The following is a 25,066-nucleotide window of genomic DNA, read 5'->3' on the forward strand; positions in this document are numbered from 1 at the left end:
TGGTGGCCGGTGGCATTGCTCACTGCCTCTTGGCCGATCGCGCCGTCCTGCCCTGTGGCGGGGAGCGGGCTGCGGGTGGAGGGTGCCGGCGGGCTGCCCCCCGCGCCCCCTGACCGAGCCAGGAGCTGCCCGAGGGCTCTGCATCCCCGCTGCTCGCGCTTGCTCCCTGCCCGGGCAACCCAGCGGGGCCACAGGGACCGTCCCCAGCTTCTGCAGTCTGCGGGGGGAGCGGGGAGGGGTCCCAGCCACCGTGCCCAGCTGGGCTGGGCTGGAGGGAGGTGGCATCCCCGCTCCTCTTGGGAACCTGCTGAAAGTAAAACCAGTAAAGCCAGGTCCCTGGGCTGCTGGTGAGCCTGGCACCACTGTGCTCTTCCTGTGGCAGGGGGGATCAGCCCGCCTGCGCAGTGCCTCCCCGGCATCCCATCTGCCTGGTCCCGCAGCCGTGGGGTGCAGGCAGGGAGGCTGCCCATGCTGGTCCCAGTTCCCTGTCCCCAAGCTGGGGACGAGGGAGCGGCCTGGACATCACTGCCACAGTGCCCCGGAGCAATGCCGGGTGCCAGAGCACCTTGCCCAGCTGGCAGAGCTCAGCCCCTGCCCTGCCCCCGTGCCCCCAGCAGCCCAGGGCTTGTTCCCCGGCGGTGGGATGTGGTGGGATGTGGTGGGATGTGGTGGCCCAAACCCGGGGCTTGGGGTGGGGTGCAAGGGGCAGGGGGACCTGGCTGTCCCTCTGTGGTGGGGACGTGTCCTCCCTGGCTTGGAAAGGTCATGATCAGTCCTCAGCCAGTGATTGACATGAGATTGTTCATAAATATTTTGTGCTCTGAGTGATAAAATATTAAACTCCTCCAGCCCACATGGAAAAATATTGCTCTTCCCGGTGTTTATCTTTGTTGCCGGTTATTACAAAACTGCCAAGCCCCCTGAAATATTTATGCCTGGCTGAGGCTCCAGGGGGGTTGGAGCCAGGCAGCGGATCCTAACGCCGCTTGTCCCCTAACCCCACCGAAGATGGGGGCCGGGGAAGCTTTGCCATCGTCCTTCTGCCGTCAGCAGTGCCGAAGCAGCAGCTGGGAGGATGCAGCTGGTGCCGGGGCATGTGTGAGGCTCGTGCCAGGTCCCATCTGCCGGGATGGGAAGCGGGACCTTGGTGGTGCCAGCATCCTTCAGCATGGCACATCTCCAGCCCTCCCCGGCTCTCTGTCCCCTCCGGCCAGCAGTGGCGAGGTCCCCCAGCCCAGGCACCCTCCTCTCCCGGTGCCCTGCTCCGTCTGTGCTAACAGTCATGAAAGGAGATGGGCCGGCGGGGTGTGGGGTCCTGGTGCAGTGGGACCCCAGGGTGGACCTTGCCACAGAGGTCCTGGGTTATCCCCCGCCGAATCAGGACTGCTGGGGGGGGACACAGAGCAGGTCTGACTCTTGTGGCAGTGCCCTAACCCGCAGCCTGCAAGCACAGCAGCTGGCAATGGGGAAACTGAGGCACAGGGCAGTGAGGTGGTTACTCGGGGTGGTGCCCCAGAGGCACTCGTGGCCCCTACCCGGCCCTGAGGGTCCTGTGTCATCCCCTATCCCATTCTTGTCCCTGAGTCATGGAACTCTCCAGGACAGCCGGGCTGCCAGCATGGAACCCACGGGGATGCAGCACAGCAGGACCCTGGGCAGCCAAATGGCTCCAGAAAGGGTTTGGGCAAGTGATGGAGACCTGGAACACTAAATCCAGCCGCTGGCTCTGCCTTCGGAGGAGGCAGCTCAGGGAGCATCGTCCGAAGCCTTCCCCCAGCTTGGTGCTTGGGCCAACGGTGAGTGCCGGGGGCTGTGTGGAGTGCAGGGGTCAACGGGGTGATGCTGGGCCCCTGGGTGCCCCCCAAGGGCTTGGGGAGCAGGGGGCTGTGCCGGGCAGGGGGGAACGGCCCCAGGGGCACCAGGTTCTGGCTGTGGAGCTGGAGCTGGGGCTGGGACCCTTCTCGCTGGGCTGGAACTGAGACGGGGGAGCTCTGGGGCTGGGGGAGCAGGTGCTGAGCTATGCCCTGCCGGGTCTGCCAGGGGATCTGGTCCTGCCTGCTGCGGCTCTGTCCTGCCTCTGCCCAGCCCGGATCTGGCCAACCCTTGCCTGCATCTGGCTGTGCCTTGCCTGTGTCCTGCCTTCCCTGGCCATGTCCTGCCTGTGTCCTGGCTCGGTCTGATCATGTCCTGCCTGGATCTGGCCATGTCCTGTCTGTGTCCTGCCCTCCCTGGCCATGTCCTGCCTGTGTCCTGCCTGGACCTGGCCATGTCCCGTCTGTGTCGTGCCTTCCCTGTCTGTGTCCTGCCTCTGCCCGGCCCGAATGTGGCCAACCCTTGCCTGCATCTGCCTGCGCCTTGCCTGTGTCCTGCCTTCTCTGGTCATGTCCTGCCTGTGCCCTGGCTCGGTCTGACCATGTCCTGCCTGGATCTGGCCATTCCTACCCGTGTCCTACCTTCCCTGGCCATTCCTGCCTGTGTCCTACCTTCCCTGGCCATGTCCTGCCTGTGTCCTGCCTGGATCTGGCCATGTCCTGCCTGGATCTGGCCATGTCCTGCCTGTGTCCTGCCTGGATCTGGCCATGTCCTGCCTGGATCTGACCATGTCCTGCCTGTGTTCTGCCTGGATCTGGCCATGTCCTGCCTGTGTCCTGCCTTCCCTGCCTGTGTCCTGCCCTGCCCAGCCTGGATCTAGCCATCCCTTGCCTGCATCTGCCTGTGTCCTGCCTGTGCCCTGCCTGGATCCGGCCGTGTCCTCCCCGGCTTTGCCCGAGCCCTGCCAGCCTCCGGCCCTGCCGGTGCCCTGCCCGGCGCGGCGGTGCCGGCAGCGGGCGGAGGGCAGGCGGGGCGGCCCCGGGGGTGCCGCTGCCCGGCGGGCCGGGCCGGGGCCGGGCCGGGGCGGGGGCCGGGGCCGGGCCGGGCCGGGCGGGGGGCGGAGCGGCTCAGCTGGGCTGGGGCTGGCGGAGTGTCAGAGGCGGCGGCGGGAGGCGGCGGCAGCCGCAGCTCCGAGGCAGCCGCTGCACCGGCACCGGCACCGGCTCCCAGCACAGCCCGCCGGGCCCAGGTAAGGGCTGCGGTCCCACCGCGGCGCTCCCGGCCGCGCCCGTCCCCGTGGCCTCGGGGCCGCGGTATGCCCCGGCGGCGCCCCGGCGTCCCCAGAGCCCCGGTGCCCGCGGCGGAGGGGCACGGCGACCGGCGATCCCCCGCAGCCGTCGGGGCCGCGGCACGGCGGGGCGCCGAGCCCGGGCACCGGCACTGGCACCGGCAACGGCACCGGCTGGGCCGGGGGTGCGGGCGGGGCGGGGGGGCACCGGGGCCGGTCCCGCCAGCTCCCCCCTGCCCGGCGCAAGACGCCGGGCCGCGGGGCTCCGGGAGAAGGTCTCGGGGGGTCCCCGTCCCCCTGGTGCCCCGGCAGCGCCGACCCCCTCAGCGGGCACCCGAGGGACCCCGCCACCGCATCCCCCGGCCCCGGGCAGTGGCTGCCCGCCGCCGCCGGGGCAGGGAAGCGGGGGTGACACCCGCCACGACGCGGACAGCCCCCCCCTCGCCCCTGCCGCCGCCCCCCCGGGTGCCTCCTCCGGTTGTCCCCAGCCGGGGAGAGCAGTGGCTTTGGGGGAGCAGCCGGGCCCCAGGGAGGGTTTGGGACGGGATTTGGGGTGGGTCGGCCAAGACCGTGACCCCAGCCCCTCGGGGGGCTGCAGTGGGGCAGGCAGCCGCCTCCTCCCTCGCCTCACTGCTGGGGCGCACGGGCCAGGGCTGTGCCAGCTCCTCTTGCCTTCGCCTCCCTGACACCCCCACGCTCCTGCCAGGCTGGGCAAGAGCAGCTGAAAGGCCGCCGTGGTGGGGGGTGCTGGGGTGAGCGCCCTGGGGAAGGCGCTTTGGCCCCATGGGGCACCGGGGCTCCCAGGCTGTGGGGCAGAACGGAGGGGTGGGCATCCTGGCAGAGCTCGGTGACGGTAGGACCTCCGGGGACCCCCGGGGGAGGTGATGATGGCGGCTCGTGCAAGCTGGGCTCACCCTGCGCCTTCCCAGCACTGCTGCTCTCACATGCAGCCCATGCCACCCCTAAAGGTGCTGGTGTCGGAGAGGGTCAGGTCTCCTGGCAGGGGGTGGGTGGGAAGCGCTCGGAGCACATAGGAGCAACAGCACCTTCTCACCCGTCCTACTTGCCGATGCCTTCGGGAGGGGAGGCTGCCAGCAGCCAGCTGCACCGTGGCCATTGGGCTGGATTTGGCTCTGCCCTGCCGGGTGCTTTGCTTCCCCAGATGTTCTCCAGATGTTCCCGCAGGGCTGTCCTCCCCCCGGCACTGTGCCAACCCAGCTGAGCAGCTGCAGGGATGCCCGCAGCCCTGCTCACAGCGTCCCTCAGGGCTCACTGCAGGGCGGGTGATGGTTTGCCCTTTTGGGCGAGCTTTGCCTGAAGGTGACTTTCATCTGGCGGGTCCTCCCAGCTGCCCCAGAAGAGCTGGACCCCAAGGAGCCAGGCTCCCGGGGCTGCTGGACCCCTGTGCCAGGCTCAGCTGGCTGCCGAGGGGCTCCATCAATAATCCGTGTGCCTGCAGCCTCTTTCCTGCTTGAGGAAACCCTGGGTCCCTCAGAAGCATTCACTGCCTGAAATAAGGCAGGGACCCTTCCTCGGCCTCTTCCCCAAACTCCTTCAAATTGGGGGTCAGGTAGGAGATGCCCTGAGGCAGCTGGGGGCTCATCACAGGCCGGCAGCACCCGGCAACAGGCACGTTGGGGCACGGAGGAGGAGGAGGTCTGCATGCATCTCACCACCCCATCCCATTATGCCCTGTGCCACACTGCTGCCCGCGTCCCCCTGGGCATCACCACCAGCGCGGGCTGGTTACCGGAGGGCTCCTCCAGCCGCAGGCACCGCCTGTCCGGGAGCACCATGGGGACATTGAGGGGTGCCCCTGCTCCTGCTCGGGGAGAGTGGCCTCAGTACTGGCTGTGGGGGGCTGCAGGGGGGCCAGCACTCTCCAGCATCGCCCTCCCACCCCATGCGCCCCCACGAGCACCCTGCTCTGCTGGGCTGCAGGTGAGCCCCGGGACCCGCCGCAGCACCGGCAGCTTCCCGTGCTGGAGCAGCCTGAGGTTTCTGGGCTGTCAGGGGGTCTCCTTCTCCCACGGCCCCCGAAATACCGGCCCTGCGGGATTTCAGCAGTCGGCTTCAAATGGGAAACAAATCTCTCCCGTGGTTTGGGAAAAGACAACTGATCTCCGAGGGGACTGCATCTCCTGCCAAAAAAAGGCCTGCCTGCTGCAAAAGCCTTTGATTCCCCCGCGCCTCCGTGCTTTCTGCAGAGGGAGTCAGCAAACCTGGCGCTTACTTTTACTGAAATCTCTGAATTTAGTATACGGGGAAGGAAGGGGCGGTGGTGCGAGAACAGACTCTAAAGCACCGCGGCTGCCGGAGCCCGCCCCGCGCATCGCTGCGGGGGGATGAAGTCAGCCGCGTGTCCCCGCTCTGGCCCCGGTGCCATGGGCAGCAGCGGGGGCAGCGGCAGGGGCAGGTGGGCTCCGGGGGTATGGGATGGAGATTGAAATCCAGCGGTGGCTGGGTGCTGCGGGCACAGTGGGCTCATGGCCAGCTGCTTTTGGCCGCACTCTTGGCTGGAGGTCGGGAGCTGTTCGCACCCCTGATGCTGCTGCATGGGTCAGGGGCTCAGCTCGGAGGCGGCGTTGGCTCTGCCCACCCAGCCTGGGCTCCCTGCCCCAGGTGACGTCCTTGCCCAGGGTGACCTCCCTGGCTCCTTCCCCCGCACCTCAACATTTTAGGGGCCAGCAAGCTGCTCCCCGGCAGGCTGCCCTGCCCAGTGCTGCCACGGGAGCCAGCTCTGTGCCCCCCTGCCCATGCTGGTGCATCCTGGGCAGTGCTGTGGGGGGACCGGTCCCTGTGCCCCTGCTTGTCCCCTGGGGTCTGTGTTACTTGTGGGTGTCCTGGAGGTCCCGAGTCACTGCGGGAGCTGTCGCATCCACTCAGCTCACCCTTCTGTGGGGGGCCCCTTCCTAAGGGCACACCCGGTGAGGCTGGCCTTGCCCTTGCTCACGCGTGTGGCACTGGTGCTGCCCCTGGGGACAGTCCCTGTCTTGCAGCACGCAGACCCAGCAGCTTTTCTTTTCGTTTTTCCAGGTGCCGAGGGCTCTGCCGGTGCGGCACGACCCCCCTCCCGCTGACACCACGCCGCGCCACCCCCCACCACCCGATGCCTGGGGACAGCCTGCCCTCGCCTTGACAGGTGGCAACGGGTGACACGGGGTGGCGCGGGTCCCCCGGCCAGCGCCAGCGCACCCCATGGCAGTCCCCTTGGCCACCTGGCTGTGGCTGATGCGCCTGGCCACCTGCCTGGCTGCCGGGCACGGCATGGCTGGCAAGAAGGAGATCAGCACAGACGGGGACCTGGTGATCGGGGGTCTCTTCCCCGTCCATGAGAAAGGAGTGGGGAGCGAAGACTGCGGCAAGATCAACGAGCACCGGGGCATCCAGCGCCTGGAGGCCATGCTCTTCGCCCTGGACGAGATCAACAAGGACGGGAGCATCCTGCCGGGGGTGAGGCTGGGCGCCCACATCCTCGACACCTGCTCCAAGGACACCTACGCCCTCGAGCAGTCCCTCGACTTTGTCCGCGCCTCCCTCACCAGGGTGGACGGCTCCGAGCACATCTGCCCTGACGGCTCCTACGCCGTCCACGATGACGTGCCCACCGCCATCACCGGCGTCATCGGGGGCTCCTACAGCGACGTTTCCATCCAGGTACCCCCCCAGGCAAGAGGGGCTCGGATGGGGCTGGGGGGTCGGCAGAAATGGCGGTGGGGGGGGTAAAACCCCGGAAGCAGTGCAATGCTGCTGCTGCCAGCGCGGCACAGGGATGCCCTCGCGTCCCTCATGGTGATGCTGTGCCTCTTTCTGCAGTGGGAGGGAATGCCAGCCTGGCACCTGAGGGAGCCATCTCTCTGCTACCGTGGGGGGGCTGCAGCGCTGATGTGGCCGGGGTCCCCTTGGGGGCTGCGGGGAGCCCCCCACCCACCATAAACCATGGGAGCCGAGCCAGCGGATCCATCCCATGCAGGGACGGGGGTTTATTCCCCTCCTGGGGTCATGGCGGCAAGCGCAGCTCCTCAGTCCAGGATGATCTTGATGCTCAGGTCCACGCCGTCCTCGGTGCCACCACGCTGCCGCGTCCCTTGCCGCCGCCAGTAGGCCTGGATGGTGCGAGCCGCCTCCCGGCAGCGCCGGTACTGGTCCCTGGCCTGCCACGTCCTGGCGTGGGCCTGGAGAAGGACGCTGGCCCCCTCCCGCCTGACATATGCTGCCAGCGCCTGCAGGCGCTGCTCCTCCCGCTGACGGGTGACGGCGCGATGCCACCAGGCCTGGATGCGGCAGGCGCTGCGGACGGCCACCTCCAGTGCCCGGCGGACCAGGTGCCCCCGCCACCAAGCCTGGATGGCCACGGCTGCGCCATGGCTGTCCCAGTCCCTCCTGGCCAGCATAGTGCTTGGGGGGGCGGCTGCTGTGGTGCCCTGGCACCCAGTGGGTGGCTGTCCCCGGGGGCGTGGGAGCGGGGTTCAGCTCACCTGCAGCCCCGTGGGTCCTGTCCCCCGTGGGATGGGTGGGTGGCCAGGTGCAGGGACACCCCCCCGGCATGGCGGTGACACTCCTGATGTCAGAATGGCACTGGGACACCGCAGTGGGGACGTGGGGACACCGCTCCTGGCAGGCAGAGCTGCCCAGTGCAAGGTGGCACTGTCCCCTCTGCCCCCCCAAACCCAGCCCATGAGGGGCAGCCAGCTGCGAGGGGGCACCCGCCTCTGCAGGGCTCAGACATAGGGCCGCCCGGCTGGAGCAGGGTGGGCGCCGGGGGCCACCGCCCCCATGTCCCCAGTGATCCCACGGGAACAGGCACCTCGAGCCACAGACCAGGCTGTCACCCTGGGTGGGGTGCAGCTCAGCCCCCAAAACCTGTGGCTCTGCAGACCCAGGGGCCGGCTTAGGCAGGGAGAAGGGCATCCCCTGAGGGTGCAGGCAGCCGGAGGGGCCAGCTGAGTCCTGGGGGCTGCTGGTGGCCCACGTGCTCGCTAAGGTTTAACGAGTCCCCGGGGCGTGTTGAACCCCGTCCGCCGGTCCCTGGATCCCACATCCCCCCGGCCATGGGGTGGAGGAAGCCGGGGCGGGTGATGGAGGCAGCACCCCAGACCAGCCCACGCAGCCGCTTGTCCCGTCTCTTGCTGGAGGACCCCGCGTGTCCCCACAGCTGGGGGCACCGTCCCGACCCCGGGCAGGCAGGTGGTGGCGCGGGCAGCCTGTGCGCTGGCCGGGGAGCGTGAGCGGTGCTGGGGCGGCTCGGCTGGCTGGCAGCTCCTGTTGTGCGGTGAGGCCAGGCAGCGGCATTGCTGCTCTCGGGGGCCTTTGCCATTAGTGGGCTTTGTCGTCGGGATCATTTGTCCACATTAATTAAGCCACGTCTCTCGCCTGGGGAGCAGCAAGATGTGGGCAGGCTCACGGGTCCCGCTGGCGTGCCCGAGCCCCGCCTTGCTGCTCCCAGAGCCTATGTTTTTAACAGCCTCATTAGCGGGGCTTTTTTTCCCTTTGAAGCTAACGAGAGCTTCTGCCAAGCGGCTGGAAGGTGCCGGTCCCGCTGGGGCTCCTGATGCGGGATGCGCAGGCGCTGGTGCCCAGGCCCAGCTCTGCAGCCGCCCTGGGCTGGGCGGGGGGCTCTGCCCTGGCCCCCAGAGCCCTTTCCTCCCACGCCGCGGGGCTGCCAGGCACCCCGGCTTTCTCCTTGCCCGCAAGCAGCTCCCACAGGTCTCCCGTGGAGGAGCTTCTGCTTTTGCCACAAATCCATTTACCTGTCCCCAGCCCTGAATTTCAGAGGGGAGTGCATGAACTATCAAAAAAAATAAAAGAAATGAGCACGTCTGAGGGCTCAGGCAACCACGTGAATGTACTGTCAGTCCATCTGTCCGCCAGCCGGGACCCCCTGGGTGGCGGGGGTCGCTCATCAGCCCCACAGTCGTGCTTGGGAGCGGCTGCGCCCCACCATGCAACACCTGGTGTTGGGCAGGGGTCCTGCGGTGGGAACGTCCGGGGCACATCTTTGGGCGCTCACCTCTCCTCCTCCACACAGGTGGCCAACCTGCTGCGGCTCTTCCAGATCCCGCAGATCAGCTATGCCTCCACCAGTGCCAAGCTCAGCGACAAGTCTCGCTACGACTACTTTGCCCGCACTGTCCCACCAGACTTCTACCAAGCCAAAGCCATGGCGGAGATCCTCCGCTTTTTCAACTGGACCTACGTCTCCACTGTAGCCTCGGAGGGCGACTACGGGGAGACGGGGATCGAGGCTTTTGAGCAAGAAGCCCGCATGCGCAACATCTGCATTGCCACCTCGGAGAAGGTGGGGCGCTCCATGAACAAGAAGACCTACGACGGGGTGGTCCGGGCTCTGCTGCAGAAGCCCAATGCCAGAGTGGTCGTGCTGTTCACCCGAAGCGAAGACGCCCGGGAGCTGCTGGCAGCTGCCCAGAGAGCCAACATGTCCTTCATGTGGGTGGCCAGTGATGGGTGGGGAGCCCTGGAGAGTGTGGTCGCCGGGAGTGAAGCGGTGGCAGAGGGAGCCATCACCATCGAGCTGGCAGCCTACCCCATTAAGGAGTTTGCTGCCTACTTCCGTAACCTCAACCCCTACAATAACAGCCGAAATCCCTGGTTTAGGGAGTTTTGGGAGCAGAAGTTCAAGTGCAGCTTCCACACACAGGACTGTAGCCGGTATTCCCTCAAGACAGGCAAGTTTGAACCAGAGTCCAAGATCACGTTCGTGGTCAATGCAGTCTATGCCATGGCTCACGCTCTCCACAACATGCACCAGGTGCTGTGCCCCAATGCCACCAAGCTCTGCGATGCCATGAAGCCTGTCAATGGCAAGAGGTTCTACAAGGACTTTATGCTGAATGTTAATTTTGATGGTGAGTCCAGAGATGGAGACGGGGTTTGGCTGCCTAACTGGAAAGGCCTGGGTAGAGGGGCACGAGGAAGGACACCCAAATTTGACCCAAGACCCTTCAATTTCTCCAGCCTGCCTGCACCTGGGGACCCCTGTGCTGTGGGCTGTGGTTGTCCCAGGATGCCAACAGCCCACCATCACCCTTGGTAGGCAATCCAGACCTTCTGTCCCCAGTGTGGAGAAGCTGGTGACCAACTCTATCCTATTACAGCTGGGTGGGACCAGCCCCACAAGGGAGCCTCCAAGAACATGGATCCTTGGAGACCTCACTTGCAAATGTGATTTATTCACATTTCAGGGATTAAACTGGAGGGATACCCTTGATCAGGGACCCACATAGTTTGGGGGTGAATTAGAAGCATGGCCTCTGTGACTTGGGCTGAGCCCGGCTACCCAGGTGTTACTGAGAGCTATGGAGGCTGCTCTTTGTCCCTGCAGAGCTGGCTGGGGCTGCCGAGCTCTCAGGCCCGTGGGGAGGTAGTTCCCCACCTTTGCTTTCCTGCTCCTAACATGGGCACAGGCGGCAAGTATGAGAGTGAAGGCAGGGAACAGGTTGGACGTTTGCCTGTGGCCATGGTGGGAGGTGACCCTTTGAAGGATCCCTGCCTCCACGTCGGGAGTGAGCGCTCTCCTGCCCCACGGCAGTGACCGTCTCCCCTTCTCCTCCCTCCAGCTCCGTTTAGGCCAGCGGACACCAAGAGCGTCGTTCGATTTGACCGCTACGGCGATGGGATCGGGCGCTACAACATCTTCAACTATCACCGCGTGGACGGGCGGTATCGGTATCAGAAGGTGGGCTACTGGGCTGAGGGGCTCATCCTCAATACCAGCCTTATCCCGTGGGCTGAGACCTCCATCCCTGTGTCCCAGTGCAGCGACCCCTGCAAGAAGAACGAGATAAAGAGCATGCAGCCCGGAGACATATGCTGCTGGATCTGCATCCCCTGCCAGCCCTATGAGTACTTGCTGGATGAGTTCACCTGCATGGACTGCGGTCTCGGTTACTGGCCCAATGAGACCCTGAATGGCTGCTACGAGTTGCCCCAAGAGTACATCCGCTGGAAAGACGTCTGGGCCATTGGTCCCGTCACTATCTCTTGCCTGGGTTTTATCTCCACCCTCTTTGTTTTCGGAGTCTTCATGAAGAACAATGACACTCCCATCGTGAAGGCCTCTGGCCGGGAGCTCTGCTACATTCTCCTGACCGGGGTTCTCATGTGCTACAGCATGACCTTCATCTTCATCGCAAAGCCCTCCACCGAGGTGTGCACGCTCCGGCGTCTGGGGCTGGGCACGTCCTTTGCCGTCTGCTATTCAGCCCTCTTGACCAAGACGAATCGCATCGCCAGGATCTTCAGTGGGGTGAAGGAGGGGGTCCAGCGCCCCCGGTTCATAAGCCCCGCATCGCAGGTGATCATCTGCATGGCCCTCATCTCTTGCCAGCTGATCATCGTCATCATCTGGCTGCTGGTGGAGACCCCTGGCACAGGCAAGGAGACCGAGCCTGACAAGAGGTACATTGTCACCCTCAAGTGCAACAACCGCGACTCCAACATGCTCATTTCGCTCATCTACAATGTCCTCTTGATCGTCCTCTGCACGGTCTATGCCTTCAAGACACGGAAATGCCCTGAAAACTTCAACGAGGCCAAGTTCATTGGGTTCACCATGTACACAACCTGCATCATCTGGTTGGCCTTCCTGCCCATCTTCTACGTGACCTCCAGCGACTACCGAGTAAGAGCCTGAGTTTTGGGAGGGCTGTAATAGGGCTTGATCTGAGCGGTCCTGGCGATTTGGGCCCCACGGGTTTTGTGGCTAGGAGATACGTGGGCCTGGGGAAGGGTCTTCAGCCATAGACCTGGTGATGGTCACCTCTGCATTGGGGTGTTCGTTACCAGGTGAAGTGTGTCTGAAGGGCTGTGGCTGAGGGGGCAATGAATCCTGTGGAGAAGACCCCCCCTTGGCAGACTGTTTGCTGGGGTGAGGATGAGAAATGTCCCTGAGACCTCCAGAGCCCTCCCTGACCTGACCGCAGAGGAGTGATTGCCACCCTTCAGCCTCACAGCGCAAAGGCATGAGACACAAACCCACGCCCCCACCCCCCACCCCCCAGCACCGCCACCACCATCTCCCCTCCCCAGGGCCTGAATGCCAACCCCAGGGCCAGCCTGGTCCCTGGGGAACCGAGTGGTGCCGGGTATGGGGGAGCATGGGGTGCACCCTGCAGCACCTCAACCCCTGCCCCCAGCAAGGTGCCCAGCCACGTTCTTGCCAGGCCTGGAGGACTGTGTGGGGATGGCTGCGGTCAGGGGCTTCTGGAGAGGACCTGCATCCCCTGGTGGGAGCGGGCACTGGGGCGAGGGGTGTTGGCAAAGCTGGGTGGGGGTGCTGCTCAGGTGCACCCCCCCCTTTGCAGGAGCAGTGTGTCACCATCAGGGCAGTGCCCACCATCTGCCCGTGGGTCTCCAGCAGGTCCACTCTGATGGAGGGACCTGGTGTGGGGTGGGATGTGCCTGTGGGGTGCAGGCAGCAGCCTTGGCCCGGTGAGGGCTGGCTGGTGCCACAGGGAGGGCTTCATCCTGCCCTGCACGGGGCAGAGGACTGGTGGCAGGGGCACCTGACGCCCACCCCTGTCTCCAGGTCCAGACCACCACCATGTGCATCTCAGTGAGCCTCAGCGGCACCGTGGTCCTTGGCTGCCTCTTCACCCCCAAGCTCCACATCATACTCTTCCAGCCCCAGAAGAACGTGGCCAGCCACCGCGTGGGCACCGCTCGGTTCAGTGTGGCAGCCGCCAGCTCCAGCCAGTCCCACGGTGAGTGCAGGGGGGCTGGGGAAGGGCTGGGGGGCAGCACCCCCTTCCCAGCAGGGCTATGGGGGCACCCCAGCACACACCCCTGAAGGAAATTGGGGTGCGGGGTAGGGCATGGCCGGAAACGGGGATAGAGAATGCTGTGTCTCCTATGGCTCATCCCTGGCTCTGTCCCAATCCCTCATCTCCCCCGTCTCACGTGGCTGCAAGCCCCAAGGCTGCAGCACCGTCTGCTGGGGGGTACCACTCCTGGGGGCCCATGATCACCCTGGGGGGACATGGCCACCCTGGGCACCCTTCAGCCCAGCCCTGGGGAATGGCAGCTACCCGGGCACCCATCGCCCACCGCAGTGGGATGCCCTGGGGGGTGCTGCTGCCGGACCCCAACCTGCCCCTGACTGCTGCCTTCCCGGCCAGGCTCGGCCTCGCAGTACGTGCCCACGGTGTGCAATGGCCGTGAGGTGGTGGACTCCACGACGTCATCCTTGTGAAGGACGGGGGGGCCAGGCCGTGGTGCCGCCGCTCCCGCCCGTGGCCACGCTGCACCTCGGCTCCCTCCCCAGGGAGAGCAGCGCCCGCGGCACGGCCCGCTCAGGGGCCAGAGGCAGCCGGGAGGCTCAGCCCCCACCCCAGCACGAGCTGCACGGCCCACGCACTGGGTCACGGTACGTGTCACCCTTCCCTCGCACTGAGCCACGTTACACATCCCTCGTCCCCTGCACCGAGCTCTGGTGCACGACCCCCTGTCCCTGCCACGACCCGCCCCTTGCACTGAGCCGTGGTGAACATCCCCAGTCCCTTGAACTGAGCCGTGGTGAACATCCCCAGTCCCTTGAACTGAGCCGTGGTGCACGTCCCCCCTGTCACCTGCACTGAGCCATGGTGCATGTCCCCCCTGTCACCTGCACTGAGCCGTGGTGCACGTCCCCCCTGTCACCTGCACTGAGCCGTGGTGCACGTCCCCGTCCTTTGCACCGAGCCGTGGTGCACATCCCCTCTGTCACCTGCACTGAGCCGTGGTGCACGTCCCCGTCCTTTGCACCGAGCCGTGGTGCACGTCCCCTCTGTCACCTGCACTGAGCCCTTGTGCACATTCCCCCATCCCCTGCACTGAGCCCTGGTACACGCGTCCCTTGCACCAAGCCACGGTCCAAGTCCCCCCTGGCCCCTGCGCCGAGCTGAGGTGCACGTCACCCCCCCATCCCCAGCACTGAGCCCTGGTGCACGTCACCCAGCCCTGCCCCGAGCCACGGTGAATGTCTCCCCATCCCTTGCACCGAGCCGTAGTGCACAGCCCCTGGCCCTTGAACTCAGCGGTGGTGCAGCCCCTGCACCAGCTGCCGCGTGAGCCCCCCGTCCCTCGCACCCCGCCGCGGCGCACAACCCAACGCCCTCTTGCCAAGCCACACCAAGCCACGCTTCGCTTTCACTGAGCCACGCCGCACCTCCCGCTCCCTCCGCGCCGAGCCCTGTGCCGGTGCACGCCGCCCTCGCTGCGTCACCCACCCACTGCCCTCGCCCTACAGCCCACCCTGCTTTCCTGGCGCAGGGCCTTTCATGTCCCCCTCCGTGCCAAGCCGTGCCCCACGTCCTCCCCCCCCGGGCCCTTTGCACAGTTTCACCTTTTCCTCCTCGTTTTCGGCCCCATGAAAGCCGCCGAGCGCTGCCGGGCTGGGCCCAAGCCCTCTCCATCCCTCCCCTCGCTGTGCGTAGTGCTCCTCACCCCTTCGTGGGAGACAGGGCAGGAGCGGGGGTCAACACCCGTTGCCCCCTGCAGAGCTGGGGGGGGTCCGGTGGGGGCTGAGGGCGAGTAATGGGACCCAGGTATTTGAGCCCGACCAAGTTTTTAAGAGTAGATTTTTTTCTGTGAGCAAGAGTGTGATTTTTTTTTTTTGTAATTTATGTAAATAAAGTGGTTTTGTTTTGTTTTGTTTTGTTTTTTTTATTAAATGGACTGTTCCAGAGCTCAGGTCCGACCGAACTTGAGGGGTGGGGGCAGACCCTCGCAGAGGGCAGAGCCACGTCACGCTATGGAGGCCAGCAAGGTCAGGGGGCCACGCGACCCCCCCCGCTCACGTCCTGCCGGCCCCAGGAGGGTGGTTGCAGGGAGCATGCGGGGTGCAGCCCCAGGGACAGGGGTTTAATGACCCGGCTCCAGCGACGCCGGGGCCAGGGGGCTAGGAGCTGCCAGGGGCTTCGGGGCCGGGGGCTGCAGCCCTGCGCTTCAGGGGGATGATGCAGATGCTGTTTTTGGCTTCTTTGACTCTCCACCACCGGCCGAGCCTGTAGATGAGAGAGATGGGGGTCACCCTCCGCAGAGCCCCAGAGAAAGGGGGCTGTGCCCCTGGGCAGCACCAGGGAGGGGGGACGGTACCGGTGCTCCTGCCCGAGGCCAGCCACCAGGAAGTCGCCGGCTGCTGAGAACTTGAGGCTATTGACAAAACCCACCTGGAGGGGACAGGGCAGGGTGAGGGGCTCCCGCAGCTTCCTCCTGCCGCCCAGGTAGGGGAGCCCTGGCCGACACTCCCCCAGCCCAACTCCAGCATCCCCAACCTCCCCACCCATACCAAGGGGATGTCCCAGAGGGGCTCCAGCTTCCGAAATCCCTCGCTGCACTTCCAGAGCTTCACGCTGGCGCTGTGGGAGCCTGGGGCAGAGACAGGAGACTGCCATGCACCCCGACCCTGAGAAGGGAGCAGGACACCCCACCCCTGCACGCCTAAACCCTTGCTCCAAAGCAGCTGCCACACACCTGTAGCGAGGAGGTCACTGTTGCGCAGGGCGGCCAACGCCGAGATCCAGTATGGCTGCTGGAGGCCCTGGGTGTCCTGCATGCCGTGCGCCTGCCGGGCCAGCGCCAGCGGCTTCTTCTTTGTCAGCCCCCACAGGGCTACGGATCTGCCAGGGAGGGGAGGGGTGAGGGCGATGAGGGGGGCACTGCCTGCCCACCTCAGGCACCGTCCTGGCCCCGTCCTCACCCGTCATCGGCGCCCGACACCATGTGCTCCTCGTTGATGAGCTGGATACAGTCGATGGAGCCCCTACAAAGAGAACAGGCAACTACCATCAGTTACAAGCATGCTTTGGGATCCTATTTAGGAAACAAGGGGGCATCTGCGTCCCCAAAGTGCCAGCAGGCTCCTGGTGATGCTCGGCACCCTCATACCGCCACCCCAGCTGGACCCACCTGCCCACAGCCCCCTCTCCCGCCCCAGACCTACTGGTGCCCGTAAAACACGAGCTGTGACTCTTCGGGGATCTTCCAGAGCCGCACGGTGCCATCCCGTCCCCCCGCCGTCACACAGCACTCCCGGCTCAGGCTGTCCAGCCCCGTGATGACGTCCTGGTGCCCAAACCTGCAGGGGGAGAAGACGGCAAAGAGCTGCGGCGGGCACGGCCCTCCGCCACGTCACCTCCCCCAGGTGAGGGAGGGTCAGTGGGGTGCGTCCCCCCAGGTCTTACAGGGTCTCCACGTATGCATTCTCTGCCACGTTCCAGACCTTGACACAGCGGTCATGGGAAGCACTGTACAGCTGGTGCGTGCCCTTCCGGAAGGACAGGCCCTGCAGACGGACAGACACAGGGGCAGCGGTGAGGGGCACCAGGGAGGACGGTGCTGCCTGGTCCTGCAGGCGTCATGGCCGATACTCCCAACTCACCGAGACGGCGTCGTGGTGCCCGGTGAAGATGTGCAGGCGCTTGCAGCTGGCTGCATCCCAGATCATGATCAGCTTGTTCCTGTCTCCCGTAGCCTGGCAGAACACAGGGGATACCTGAGCTCTGCCCCTCAGGGACCTAACGGCCCTCCCCAGCCCCCACTCCCACCCCATGTGCTTTGGGGGGCCCCAGGGATCCATTCTTGACTCCAGCGGAGGTAGGGACTGCTTTAACCCAGCAAAGTAACCTGGGTATGAGATACTGCTCCCCAGGAGGAGATGGACTCCCCACCACCACCTCTCTGCCCCACATGGCAGCACCAGTCCCCTCTCCCATACCAGGTACTTGCCATCCGATGAGATGGCCATGCAGAGGACATGGGACGCATGCCCCATGTGCCGCTCCTCGGTGCCTTTCTTTCCCCCGGGCACCACGCACAGCCTCTTCCCGCTCTCCACCTCCCCTACGGGAAAGGCATCGCTGTCACCCCCCGGGAGCCTCCCATCACTCCGGAAAGTGCCAAGGAGCCTCCCACAGAGCCCAAAACGATGCATGTGCACATCCCTGGAGGGGCCGGGGGCGAAGCCACCTCCACAGGCACCCACGGCCCTGCTGCTGCAGGGTCGCCGCGGGGTTCAGGTTGGGGGAACAGTCAGTCGCAACCCCAAGGGAACACTTGCATTTGATGAGGGAGCCATCCTTGGAAGCGGAAAAGATGAACCTGTCATCCGGAGAGATGACCAGGCAGGTGATGGGCAGCTGGTGCCCCCGCAGCACTCGGATGCTGGCTGGATCCGGAGGCTGCACCTGCAGGGAGAGCGGGATGTGAGCTGGGCCGCCCCAGTCCCTTCCCCAGGCATGGGAGTACCTCTCTTCTCCAGGGACCCAGCAGCCGGCACCCCGGGCGGGAGAAGGGCTCTGGTCCCGCAGCCAGCACGGCAACTCGGGGTGCCGGCTGTGTCCCCCAAAGCCGGCACCCGCAGCCCCCAGCCCCCCAGCACCCACCGCGCTGGGCACTTACGTCTTTGGCGACCAGGCGCTGCAGCCGGCCCTTCTGCTCGAGCTGGGGAAGAAGCGGGAGGCTCAGCAGAGGCGGCCCCAGCCCCGCGGAAGGAGGGCAGAGCCCGCCGCCGCCACCAGGACCGAGGGGAGGCGCCCGCGCCCCTGCTCACCACGTCCTCCTTCAGCCGGTCGCCGATGAGATCCGCGGGCTGGGTCTCCTCCTCCTCTGCCGCCGCCCGCTCCTCCTCTGCGGCGGACACGGGGCGTGAGGGCCGGGCTCAGCACTGGGGGCTGCCCGCCTCTCTGCCCCGCGGGGGCACCGAGGGCCGGGCGGGACTCACCGTGCTGGCGGAGCTGCTCCAGGTACAGCTTGGCCAGGCGCAGCTTCTTCTCCTGCGGCGTCTCCTCCACCTCCTCCTCCGCCGCCTCCCGCCGCCGCCGCCCCAGCGACGGGCTGCGGGGACACGCGTCAGCACCGGCACCCCCCCCGGTACCGGCACCCCCCCCGGTATCGGCACCCCCCCGGCGCATCCCTTACCTGTCCGGCTCGGAGTCGCTGGACACCTCCTCGTCGACGGGCCGGCCGGCCGCCGCCCGCGGCCTCCCCTCGGCGCCCGAGACCTGCGGGACGAACAGGGGATGCGGATGGGCGCGGCGACACCCGGCGGAGCGACACCGCCCGGGCAGTGCCTGCTCGCCCCCCCTTCCCTCCCACCGCCCCCGGCCCGGCCCAGCCCTCACCGCCGCCCGCGGCCGCCGCCGCGCCGCCGCCCCGCGCGAGGCCTTGGCCCTCCTGCCGCCCGCCGCCGCCGCCATGCTGCCGCCGCACGTGGTGCCCGCCCCGACGCGCCCCGCCCCACCGGCAGCAGGCGGCCAGGCCACGCCCCGGCCCGCGTCTATTGGCTGCAGGCAGCCGGGCCCCGCCTCCCACCGCCCCTGCGGCCCCGCCCGCCCTCCCCCGGAAGCGCGCTCCTGCCCCGCCTCCGCTTCCTAGCGGCGGGCCGCGCCGTCACTCGGGTAGTGACGCCATTCGCTCCACCGCGTCCCCGCCCCGCCCCCTTGGCGCTGTCCCCGCCCCCTCAGTGCTGAGTCCCGCCCGCCGTGGGAGACCCTTCAGAGGGTTCGCGGCGAGACCTCTTACCGTTCCGGTTGTGACCTCCAGCACCCCCGGGTGGGAGCAGTTGCAGGGCCGGTGGGGCCGGGCGGTGCGGGCAGGAGGCAGAGCTGCCCTTCCTGCTGGGGACGTGGGGGGGACGGTGCTGCTGGAGCCAGAGCATCGGTGGCTTTGTAGCTCCCGGGCTCGGCCGTGTCAGCCCGAGGCAGCGAAGGCTCCTCAGACAGCGGGAGGCAGAAAAAGTGATTTATCCCGGTGCGGCCCCGGAGAGGGGAGCGAAGGCTTCAGTTGCAGCTTCAACTTCGTCTTCGGCTCTGGCTTGGGCTTCTTCCCTCTGTTCCGCAGCCCAGCCCAGCTGGTGCTCTGTGGCAAAGACGAAGCGTGTGGGCAGGGGTTGCCCTGGGCCACTGGAAAGAGCAGCGGTCCTGCTGCTCTCTGGAGGATGCCGGCTCCTCTGGGGCTGAGGTCTCTTCTTTCCTCTTAGACTTCGGGAAGAGGAGATACCCCAGCCTGCAGAGCGTCCTCGGGCTAGGGCTGCTGCTTGGTCTCTGCCCGAGCAGAGTCCTCGCTGGGGGCCGAGCGCCACCTCGCCCATGCCCTTCGCAGCCGTAAGCTCAGCTGCTGGAGGCTGAACCTCGAACTCAGCCTTCGTCGACTGAGGATGAGCCGCGTCTGAGTCGCCAGGGAGGAGACCAGGGGGCTGGCGTCATTCTTTGCTTCTTGAAGGACTGCGGGGACAAAGCAGCAGAGGTGAGGTGACAGCCCTGTATCCCCTCCAGGCGGGGCACATCGCACCCCGTGATTCCCAGGGCCAGGAGGGGGCCAGGGGGCAGGTGGCTCGGCTGGAGGCTGCTGGTCAGGAATGCCCCCCTCCAGAAACACCCCGCTCCCCATAGACACGCTGGGAGCAGAGCCCCTCTCGCCAGGGCTGGGGGGAGCTCCCGGGGTCCTTCCTCCTCCCCGCTGCCCTCACTCACCCTTTCTGATATACGCCATCCTCTCGTGCTTATCCACCTGCCGTCCGATGAGCCCTGGGGGACACAGCGTGTTGGGGACCCTGCTGCCCATTGGGGACCCCACCACCCAGCCTGCCTGGCCGCACAGCTCCCCAGGGAGGGCTGACCCCGGGGTGCAGCATCGGGGAGGGGATGGATGAGCCTCCTGCCAGCCCCACCTGCGCAGGCAGGGGTGGGAGGGGGTGCAGGGGTGCCCCACAGGCCCTGCGCCGCGACACAGGGACCCTGGGAGAGGGAGGGACCCCAAGGCTCGTGGCTCACCGATGAGCCTGACAGCCTCCTGCCGCAGGGACTCCTGTGGGCTCTGCAGGTAGAGCTCGCTCTGGCGCAGGTAGTCCTTGGCCCTGCTCTTCTTCCTGGCCAGCTGCAGAGAGGAGAAGGGTGCAGGGTTGGCACAGAGCTGTCCCCAGGTCAGGCCGTCCCCTCGCCCAGGGCCACCCTCCTTCCCCCCAGCAAGACATTCCCAGCTCCCTGCCGTGTGGCATCGCGGTTCGGAGGGAGCAGAGGGCTCCCCAGGCACGCTGGGGTGCCATCCTGGTGGCAGGGTCCCCTTTGGGATCCCGGGGGCGAGGACAGCCTAGAGCACGGGCGTGGGGCAGGGCTTGCCCAGGCTGAATTCCAGGGGCGTTGGGGCTGTGCTTACCAGGCATTCGCTGATCCTCCATGCCTGTGCGGTCTCGGCCAGCTGTGCCAGCTGCCCCCACTGCAGGAACTGGCCAGCGCTGCAGAGGGCTTCCTGGGAGGCCTGGAGAGGAGCAGAGATGCCACCACCTCCGCCAGGGGCACAGGACCCTGTGCCCCCCTCTTGGCAGGGCTCAGAGCCTGTCCCTGCCCGTGCACCAGCTGGGGACTGCTGCTGCCACCAGGTTCAGCAACCCAGGGGGAGATAAGGGCAGCCACCCTCTCTGGCTGGAAGCCTGTTGGGGCTTCAATGTTTTGGCCTTGGTGGCCCCAGGCTGCTGCAGAGCCGTAGTCCCGTCTCTGGGGCTGCAGGGACCCATGCCAAGGGCTGTGCGGAGGGAGACCCGCCTCCCCATCCCTCTGGGCAGCAGGAGGAGAACGGCAGCAGTGGGCAGGGAGGCGGGCTCTGCCTGGTCCTGGGGACCCAGCAAGCTAGACCTCACGCTGACACACATTTGAAGGGTCCAGTGTCAGCATCGCCCTGCCCAAAGCACCAGTCAGGTTGGGAATCCCACCTTGGCCACTGTCTTGTCCTGGTCATACAGGTGAAAGACCAGCGGCAGCAGGCTGTCCCACACCACCTTCTTCATCTTCTTCTTTTCAGCGCCCACCACGAGCCCCATCGCTTTTTGGAAGAGACGGATGGAGAGCTCCCGCACCGTGTCCAACTCCTGGGGGAAGAGGGGAGCCCATGGTGAGCAAGGGGCTGACGTGGAGATGGACGTCCCCAAAACAGCCCTGCTCCAAAAGGGAGCGAGCTGTGGCATGCAGAAGGTCTGCCCAGGGGGGCAGGGGGCCAGAGAGGGAGACCCTGTGGAGGGCTGGGGGATGCTGCCAGGGCAGGGTGTGCATCGCTGGGGCTCAGCACCCCTGCCGCTGTCCCGCCAGCACCGCCCCCCCCCAGCAGGGAGGCCGAGCTGGGGTGAGTCCATGCAGGGGGTTTGGGATGCAGCACGGAGCCACCGAGGGCAGCGATGGGGTCTGGGGGCTTGCGGGGCAAAGCATCCCCCTGCAGAGCACGGGGGCTGCGGCGGGAGGCGCGAATGGAGGTGCCCGGCGAGAGGGGCCTGGGGCTCTCCCCCAGCCTTACGTCACTGAAGAGCGGCGGGAGCTTTTCAGCCAGCGCCAGGGCGGTGAGGCTGGGCATCTTCCCCTCCAGCAGCTGGAGCATGTTGCCGAGCACGGGCAGGGCCGCAGCGCTGGCGTCACTGTCAGCGCCCTGCAGCCGCTCCATGACGTACGGCAGCAGGACGAGGGTTTTTCTTGCCTGTGTGAGACATGCCACCTCCTTTTTGTAAAGCAGCGACCGATTGCAGGGGTGAAAACCCTCTCCGCCAACACCGGCCTCCCCACTGGCTTCTTGGCGGGCGGTGTGGGTGACGAGGGCAAGCTCCCGGCAGACAGGGCTCACCGGCATGGCCATGGGAAGAGCAGGGCGCGGAGCGGGAGGACAGACAGCGCTGGCTCCTTGCCAGCCCCGCGGCTGCCCCCTTCTCCACCAGACCCCTGGGCAGGCTGGTGGGCGACCGGGGCTGCCTGCAAAGCTGCCCGAGCTGCCAGCAGTCCCCGCCGCGGCCGCTGCGTTTCACCCCGGGGCTCAGCACCCCACGGCCAGGCTTGCAGACCCCACGCTCGGGCGCCAGCATCTCTGCGGGGACATGCTGGCAGCGGAAGCCCGTTCCCCTCGGCACTGCCGTCTGTCTCCTTGCACGGCACGGCCATGGGGCAGAGGGCTGAGGAGGCAGGAGAGCTGGCAGCAGCCAGCACAGCTCCCGATGCCCAGAAAAGCCCGAGCCGACGTGTTACCCACCGCCCGTCGCTCCACCCTGGGCTGCTGTCCCCCGGCTGCCCTCTACTCACCGTGTCGGGCCTCTCGGTGAGCCTGAGGATGGCCCGCAGCACCAGGCTGGGCATCCCCACGCACTGGCTCTGCAGGTACATGGGGAAGATTCCCAGGGCACAGTCCAGCTCCTCACTCAGGTTGGTGCAACCCAGCATCTGAAACAGGCAGCGGGAGCTGGTGAGATACGGTGCTGGCTCCAACCGTCAGCTCAGGGCAAGGATGCCGGGGCAAGACCAAGCCCAGATGGAGGCGGCAGGGATTGCGGAGAGCCCCCGTGCCCCACACCACACTGCGCTGGTTGCTTGCCTGCTCCTCCACGGTACCAACCGGAGGAGCCCCGGCTCCCCCCACAGCGGTGGGCACGGGAGAGCCGAGCGTTGGAGGGAGCTTGCAGCGGTGCCATCAGGCTCACCTCGATGAAGAAGACCATGGCGATCATCTCCCAGGTGGAGTCCTCCATCCTGAGGAGCTCTGCCAGCTGGCGGAAGATGGTGGAGCGCAGGGGCCTTGGCGTCTTCATCATCTCCCTGGCAGGGGGAAGGAGGCACCGTCAGGCCCGAGCCGGGCGGGCACATCTCTTCGGGGTTTGCACCGGTCTGGACGTCACCAGTCTGCAGCACTTTCTCCGAGCAGCGGGGGCCCCCCTGCCATCATCCCAAGGGAGGGGGTGGCACGGGGTGCCCCGTCCCCTGAGAAGGGGGTCTCACCTGGCCACGACGCGCACCCCCAGGAGGTGGGTCTGGGTGCTGAGCAGGGCGTCCCAGCCACCCTGCGCCTCAATGGCCAGTGCCTGGCTCTCAAAGCCCATGCTGCAGAGTAGCACCCTCATGGACTGTACCGCAGACCTGCGCAAGGAGAAATGCTCGGCTCCCACCGGGACCCCTGGCCTGGCTTGGGGTGGCTGGCAGGGATGAGAGGACAGGGATGGAGTACCTGATGGGAGTGAGCACGTCCTGTTGGTGCTCCTTCCAGAAGATGCACACCTCCTGCACCGTCAGCTCTGTGGTGAACGACACTTGGAAAAGCAGTGCCAGGAAAAGCTGGGGGAAAATCGCCTCCATCTGCTGCAGGCAGGCAGGCTGCAGGATGATCTCGCTTATGGTCTTGGCTGCCTGCAGAAGACATCCAGACACTGAGATGTCCCCACGCCCCTGGGGAGGTCAAGGCTTGGGGTGGGCAGGGAGGGAGAGCGGGGGCCCCGGACAGCTGAGAGCAGCCCCGGAGGTCGGCGAGGCCTCATCCAGCAACTCACAGCCAGGGAGAGGAGGCGCGGGTTGTCCTTGATGGAGGTGGAGGTCTTGCGCATCGACTGCTTCATCAGGAGGCTGAGCAGTTCCTGCAGCACCTTGTCTGCAGCCTCGGGCAGCATCGCCCTCCACATGGCCATGGCGACACTGCAGGGAGCCAGGGCTCAGTCAGCGGGGGCACCCCGGAGGATGGCCGGGCTGAAGTCCCTCGGGAGGGTCTTGGGGCCCCTCTCCCAGCGTGAGAGGAGCCCTAAAGGCTGGTGGGCCCCATACCGGTTGCATACTGGGGAGCACTGCAGCAGGCTGGCCACCACCTCGCTGGGGTATTTGCCCATCAGCACCAGCAGGGCCCTGTCCAGGCTGTTGAGGGCTACCACCGCCCTGATGGAGGGCAGTTTTCCGTAGATGGCCCACAGGATGTTCAGCACCTGGAGAGGAGACACGGGTGGGAGGGGTGATGTCAGCAGGGCGAGCGCGGCCGTTTGCCCAGCTCCCACTGGGAGCTGCTTCCGTTCCCGCTGCGGTATGTCGGCTTGAGATGGCGTCAGTGCCGGCCAGGCGCAGAGCCAGGGGAGGAACAGTCCCCGGTGGGCTGGAGCATCGGCCGCGCCACCCACGGGCTACTCACCTGCCCCGGCTGGAAGGCAGGGCCCTGCACAAGGATGTCCACCATGTGGGCAGCTATGCTGATGCTGTAGGAGCTTGGGGCTGTGAAGCTCTTGATGGCCACGAGGATGATGTCTACCTGGTCGGAGGGCTGGAGGTATTTCGTGAACATCTGCAGGATGAAGGAGAGGAGGGGAGACTTGTCACCTAGAGCGTCACCCAGAGTAGCTGCGCTGTGCAGTGAGAGTGGGACGCAGAGCCAGCAGAGTGGGACGATCATCATCGTCATCATCATCGTCATTATTATTAATTATTATTACTATTATTATTATTACTATTTCCCCCTCCTTTTCTGTTCCATTAAACTGTCTTTATCTCAACCCACAAGTTTATCTCACTTTTACCCTTCCGATTCTCTCCCCCATCCCACCGGGGGGGAGTGAGCGAGCGGCTGCGTGGTGCTTAGTTACTGGCTGGGCTTAAACCACGACAGCCCCCATCATCCCCATGGATCGGCTGTCCCTTCACTCACACGACCCCCCCGGCCAGGAGCTGAAGGCACTTCTTACCGAGAAGATTTTTCTGGCGCGTATGGTTTGCGAAAGCTGCCAGAGCTCCCTCCAGTGCCAGCGCTCCTGGAGCTGCAGCTGCGTTGTGTCACGCAGCCAGAGACACTTTCCTGGGGAGGAGCAAAACCAGGGTGCTCAGAGAGAGGGTGCAGAGCTGGAGGTGCAGCCTGAGAATGTCGGGCTGAAAAGTCGCTGGCAAAGAAAGAGGGCACCCAGACAGGTCCGGGGAGCAGATCCCCAGAGGGGGTCCAGGGCTATTGCAAGCGGGGCGAGGGGAAACGGCTTTTCAGACTGCAGGCAGGCAGGCAGGTTGGATCAGGCTTTCTCTCGCCAAGGAGAGTGGCCCCTGGCTGCCCATGCTTGGGGGGACCCAGCCCGACACGGCTGCTCTTACTTCTCTGCTGCAGCAGGAAGGTGTGCAGGTGATGCAGAGCTTCTGCAGCCTCCTGGTGGGTCCCCTGGTGCTTGCAGGTGCAGCAGAGGGTGAGGTGCCCCACCAGCCTCCCCAGCAT

At 66.2% G+C, this 25,066-nt stretch overlaps 2 protein-coding genes across 3 annotated transcripts; one reads left to right on the forward strand and one right to left on the reverse strand.

Annotated features, from left to right (window-relative positions):
• Positions 1–6,298: 6,298 nt before the first annotated feature.
• On the forward strand, positions 6,299–14,746 carry GRM2 (glutamate metabotropic receptor 2). 2 transcript variants are annotated; one of them, XM_075159085.1, is made up of 5 exons: positions 6,299–6,757; positions 9,129–9,966; positions 10,678–11,741; positions 12,648–12,822; positions 13,237–14,746. In XM_075159085.1, the coding sequence occupies exons 1-5, from the start codon at positions 6,299–6,301 to the stop codon at positions 13,308–13,310; spliced, it is 2,610 nt and encodes an 869-aa protein (XP_075015186.1). In that variant the 3' UTR covers positions 13,311–14,746. The 2 variants fall into 2 exon arrangements, with proteins under 2 accessions (XP_075015186.1, XP_075015187.1); XM_075159086.1 differs by having other exon boundaries at positions 6,488–6,757; positions 12,648–12,828; positions 13,237–13,344.
• On the reverse strand, positions 14,437–25,066 carry RRP9 (ribosomal RNA processing 9, U3 small nucleolar RNA binding protein). Its single transcript, XM_075158488.1, has 30 exons — positions 24,949–25,066; positions 24,555–24,664; positions 24,008–24,157; positions 23,653–23,807; positions 23,385–23,526; positions 23,066–23,172; positions 22,840–22,977; positions 22,545–22,659; positions 22,150–22,287; positions 21,380–21,556; positions 20,805–21,065; positions 20,252–20,353; positions 19,870–19,972; positions 19,570–19,623; positions 19,184–19,320; positions 18,220–18,468; positions 18,017–18,099; positions 17,820–17,932; positions 17,649–17,725; positions 17,498–17,539; positions 17,157–17,283; positions 16,815–16,939; positions 16,479–16,571; positions 16,282–16,382; positions 16,041–16,175; positions 15,798–15,860; positions 15,572–15,717; positions 15,387–15,466; positions 15,194–15,267; positions 14,437–15,102 (listed from the first exon to the last, which is right to left on the reverse strand). The coding sequence occupies exons 1-30, from the start codon at positions 25,064–25,066 to the stop codon at positions 14,997–14,999; spliced, it is 3,621 nt and encodes a 1,206-aa protein (XP_075014589.1). The 3' UTR covers positions 14,437–14,996.

The sequence above is a fragment of the Calonectris borealis genome, chromosome 10 (assembly GCF_964195595.1).
Source record: "Calonectris borealis chromosome 10, bCalBor7.hap1.2, whole genome shotgun sequence".
Lineage (NCBI taxonomy): Eukaryota > Metazoa > Chordata > Aves > Procellariiformes > Procellariidae > Calonectris > Calonectris borealis.

Excerpts from the sequence above, each read along its gene's own strand:
- RRP9 (XM_075158488.1), bottom strand. The coding sequence starts at position 25,066 with ATGCTGGGGAGGCTGGTGGGGCACCTCACCCTCTGCTGCACCTGCAAG. Across the intron at positions 23,527-23,652 it reads TGCTCCCCAGTATGCAACCG|TGTCGCCATGGCCATGTGGA; the intron begins GTATGGGGCCCA and ends GGCTCCCTGCAG. Across the intron at positions 23,173-23,384 it reads CGCGCCTCCTCTCCCTGGCT|CTTTTCCTGGCACTGCTTTT; the intron begins GTGAGTTGCTGG and ends ATTTTCCCCCAG.
- GRM2 (XM_075159085.1), top strand. The coding sequence starts at position 6,299 with ATGGCAGTCCCCTTGGCCACCTGGCTGTGGCTGATGCGCCTGGCCACC. Across the intron at positions 9,967-10,677 it reads GCTGAATGTTAATTTTGATG|CTCCGTTTAGGCCAGCGGAC; the intron begins GTGAGTCCAGAG and ends TCCTCCCTCCAG. Across the intron at positions 11,742-12,647 it reads TGACCTCCAGCGACTACCGA|GTCCAGACCACCACCATGTG; the intron begins GTAAGAGCCTGA and ends CCCTGTCTCCAG.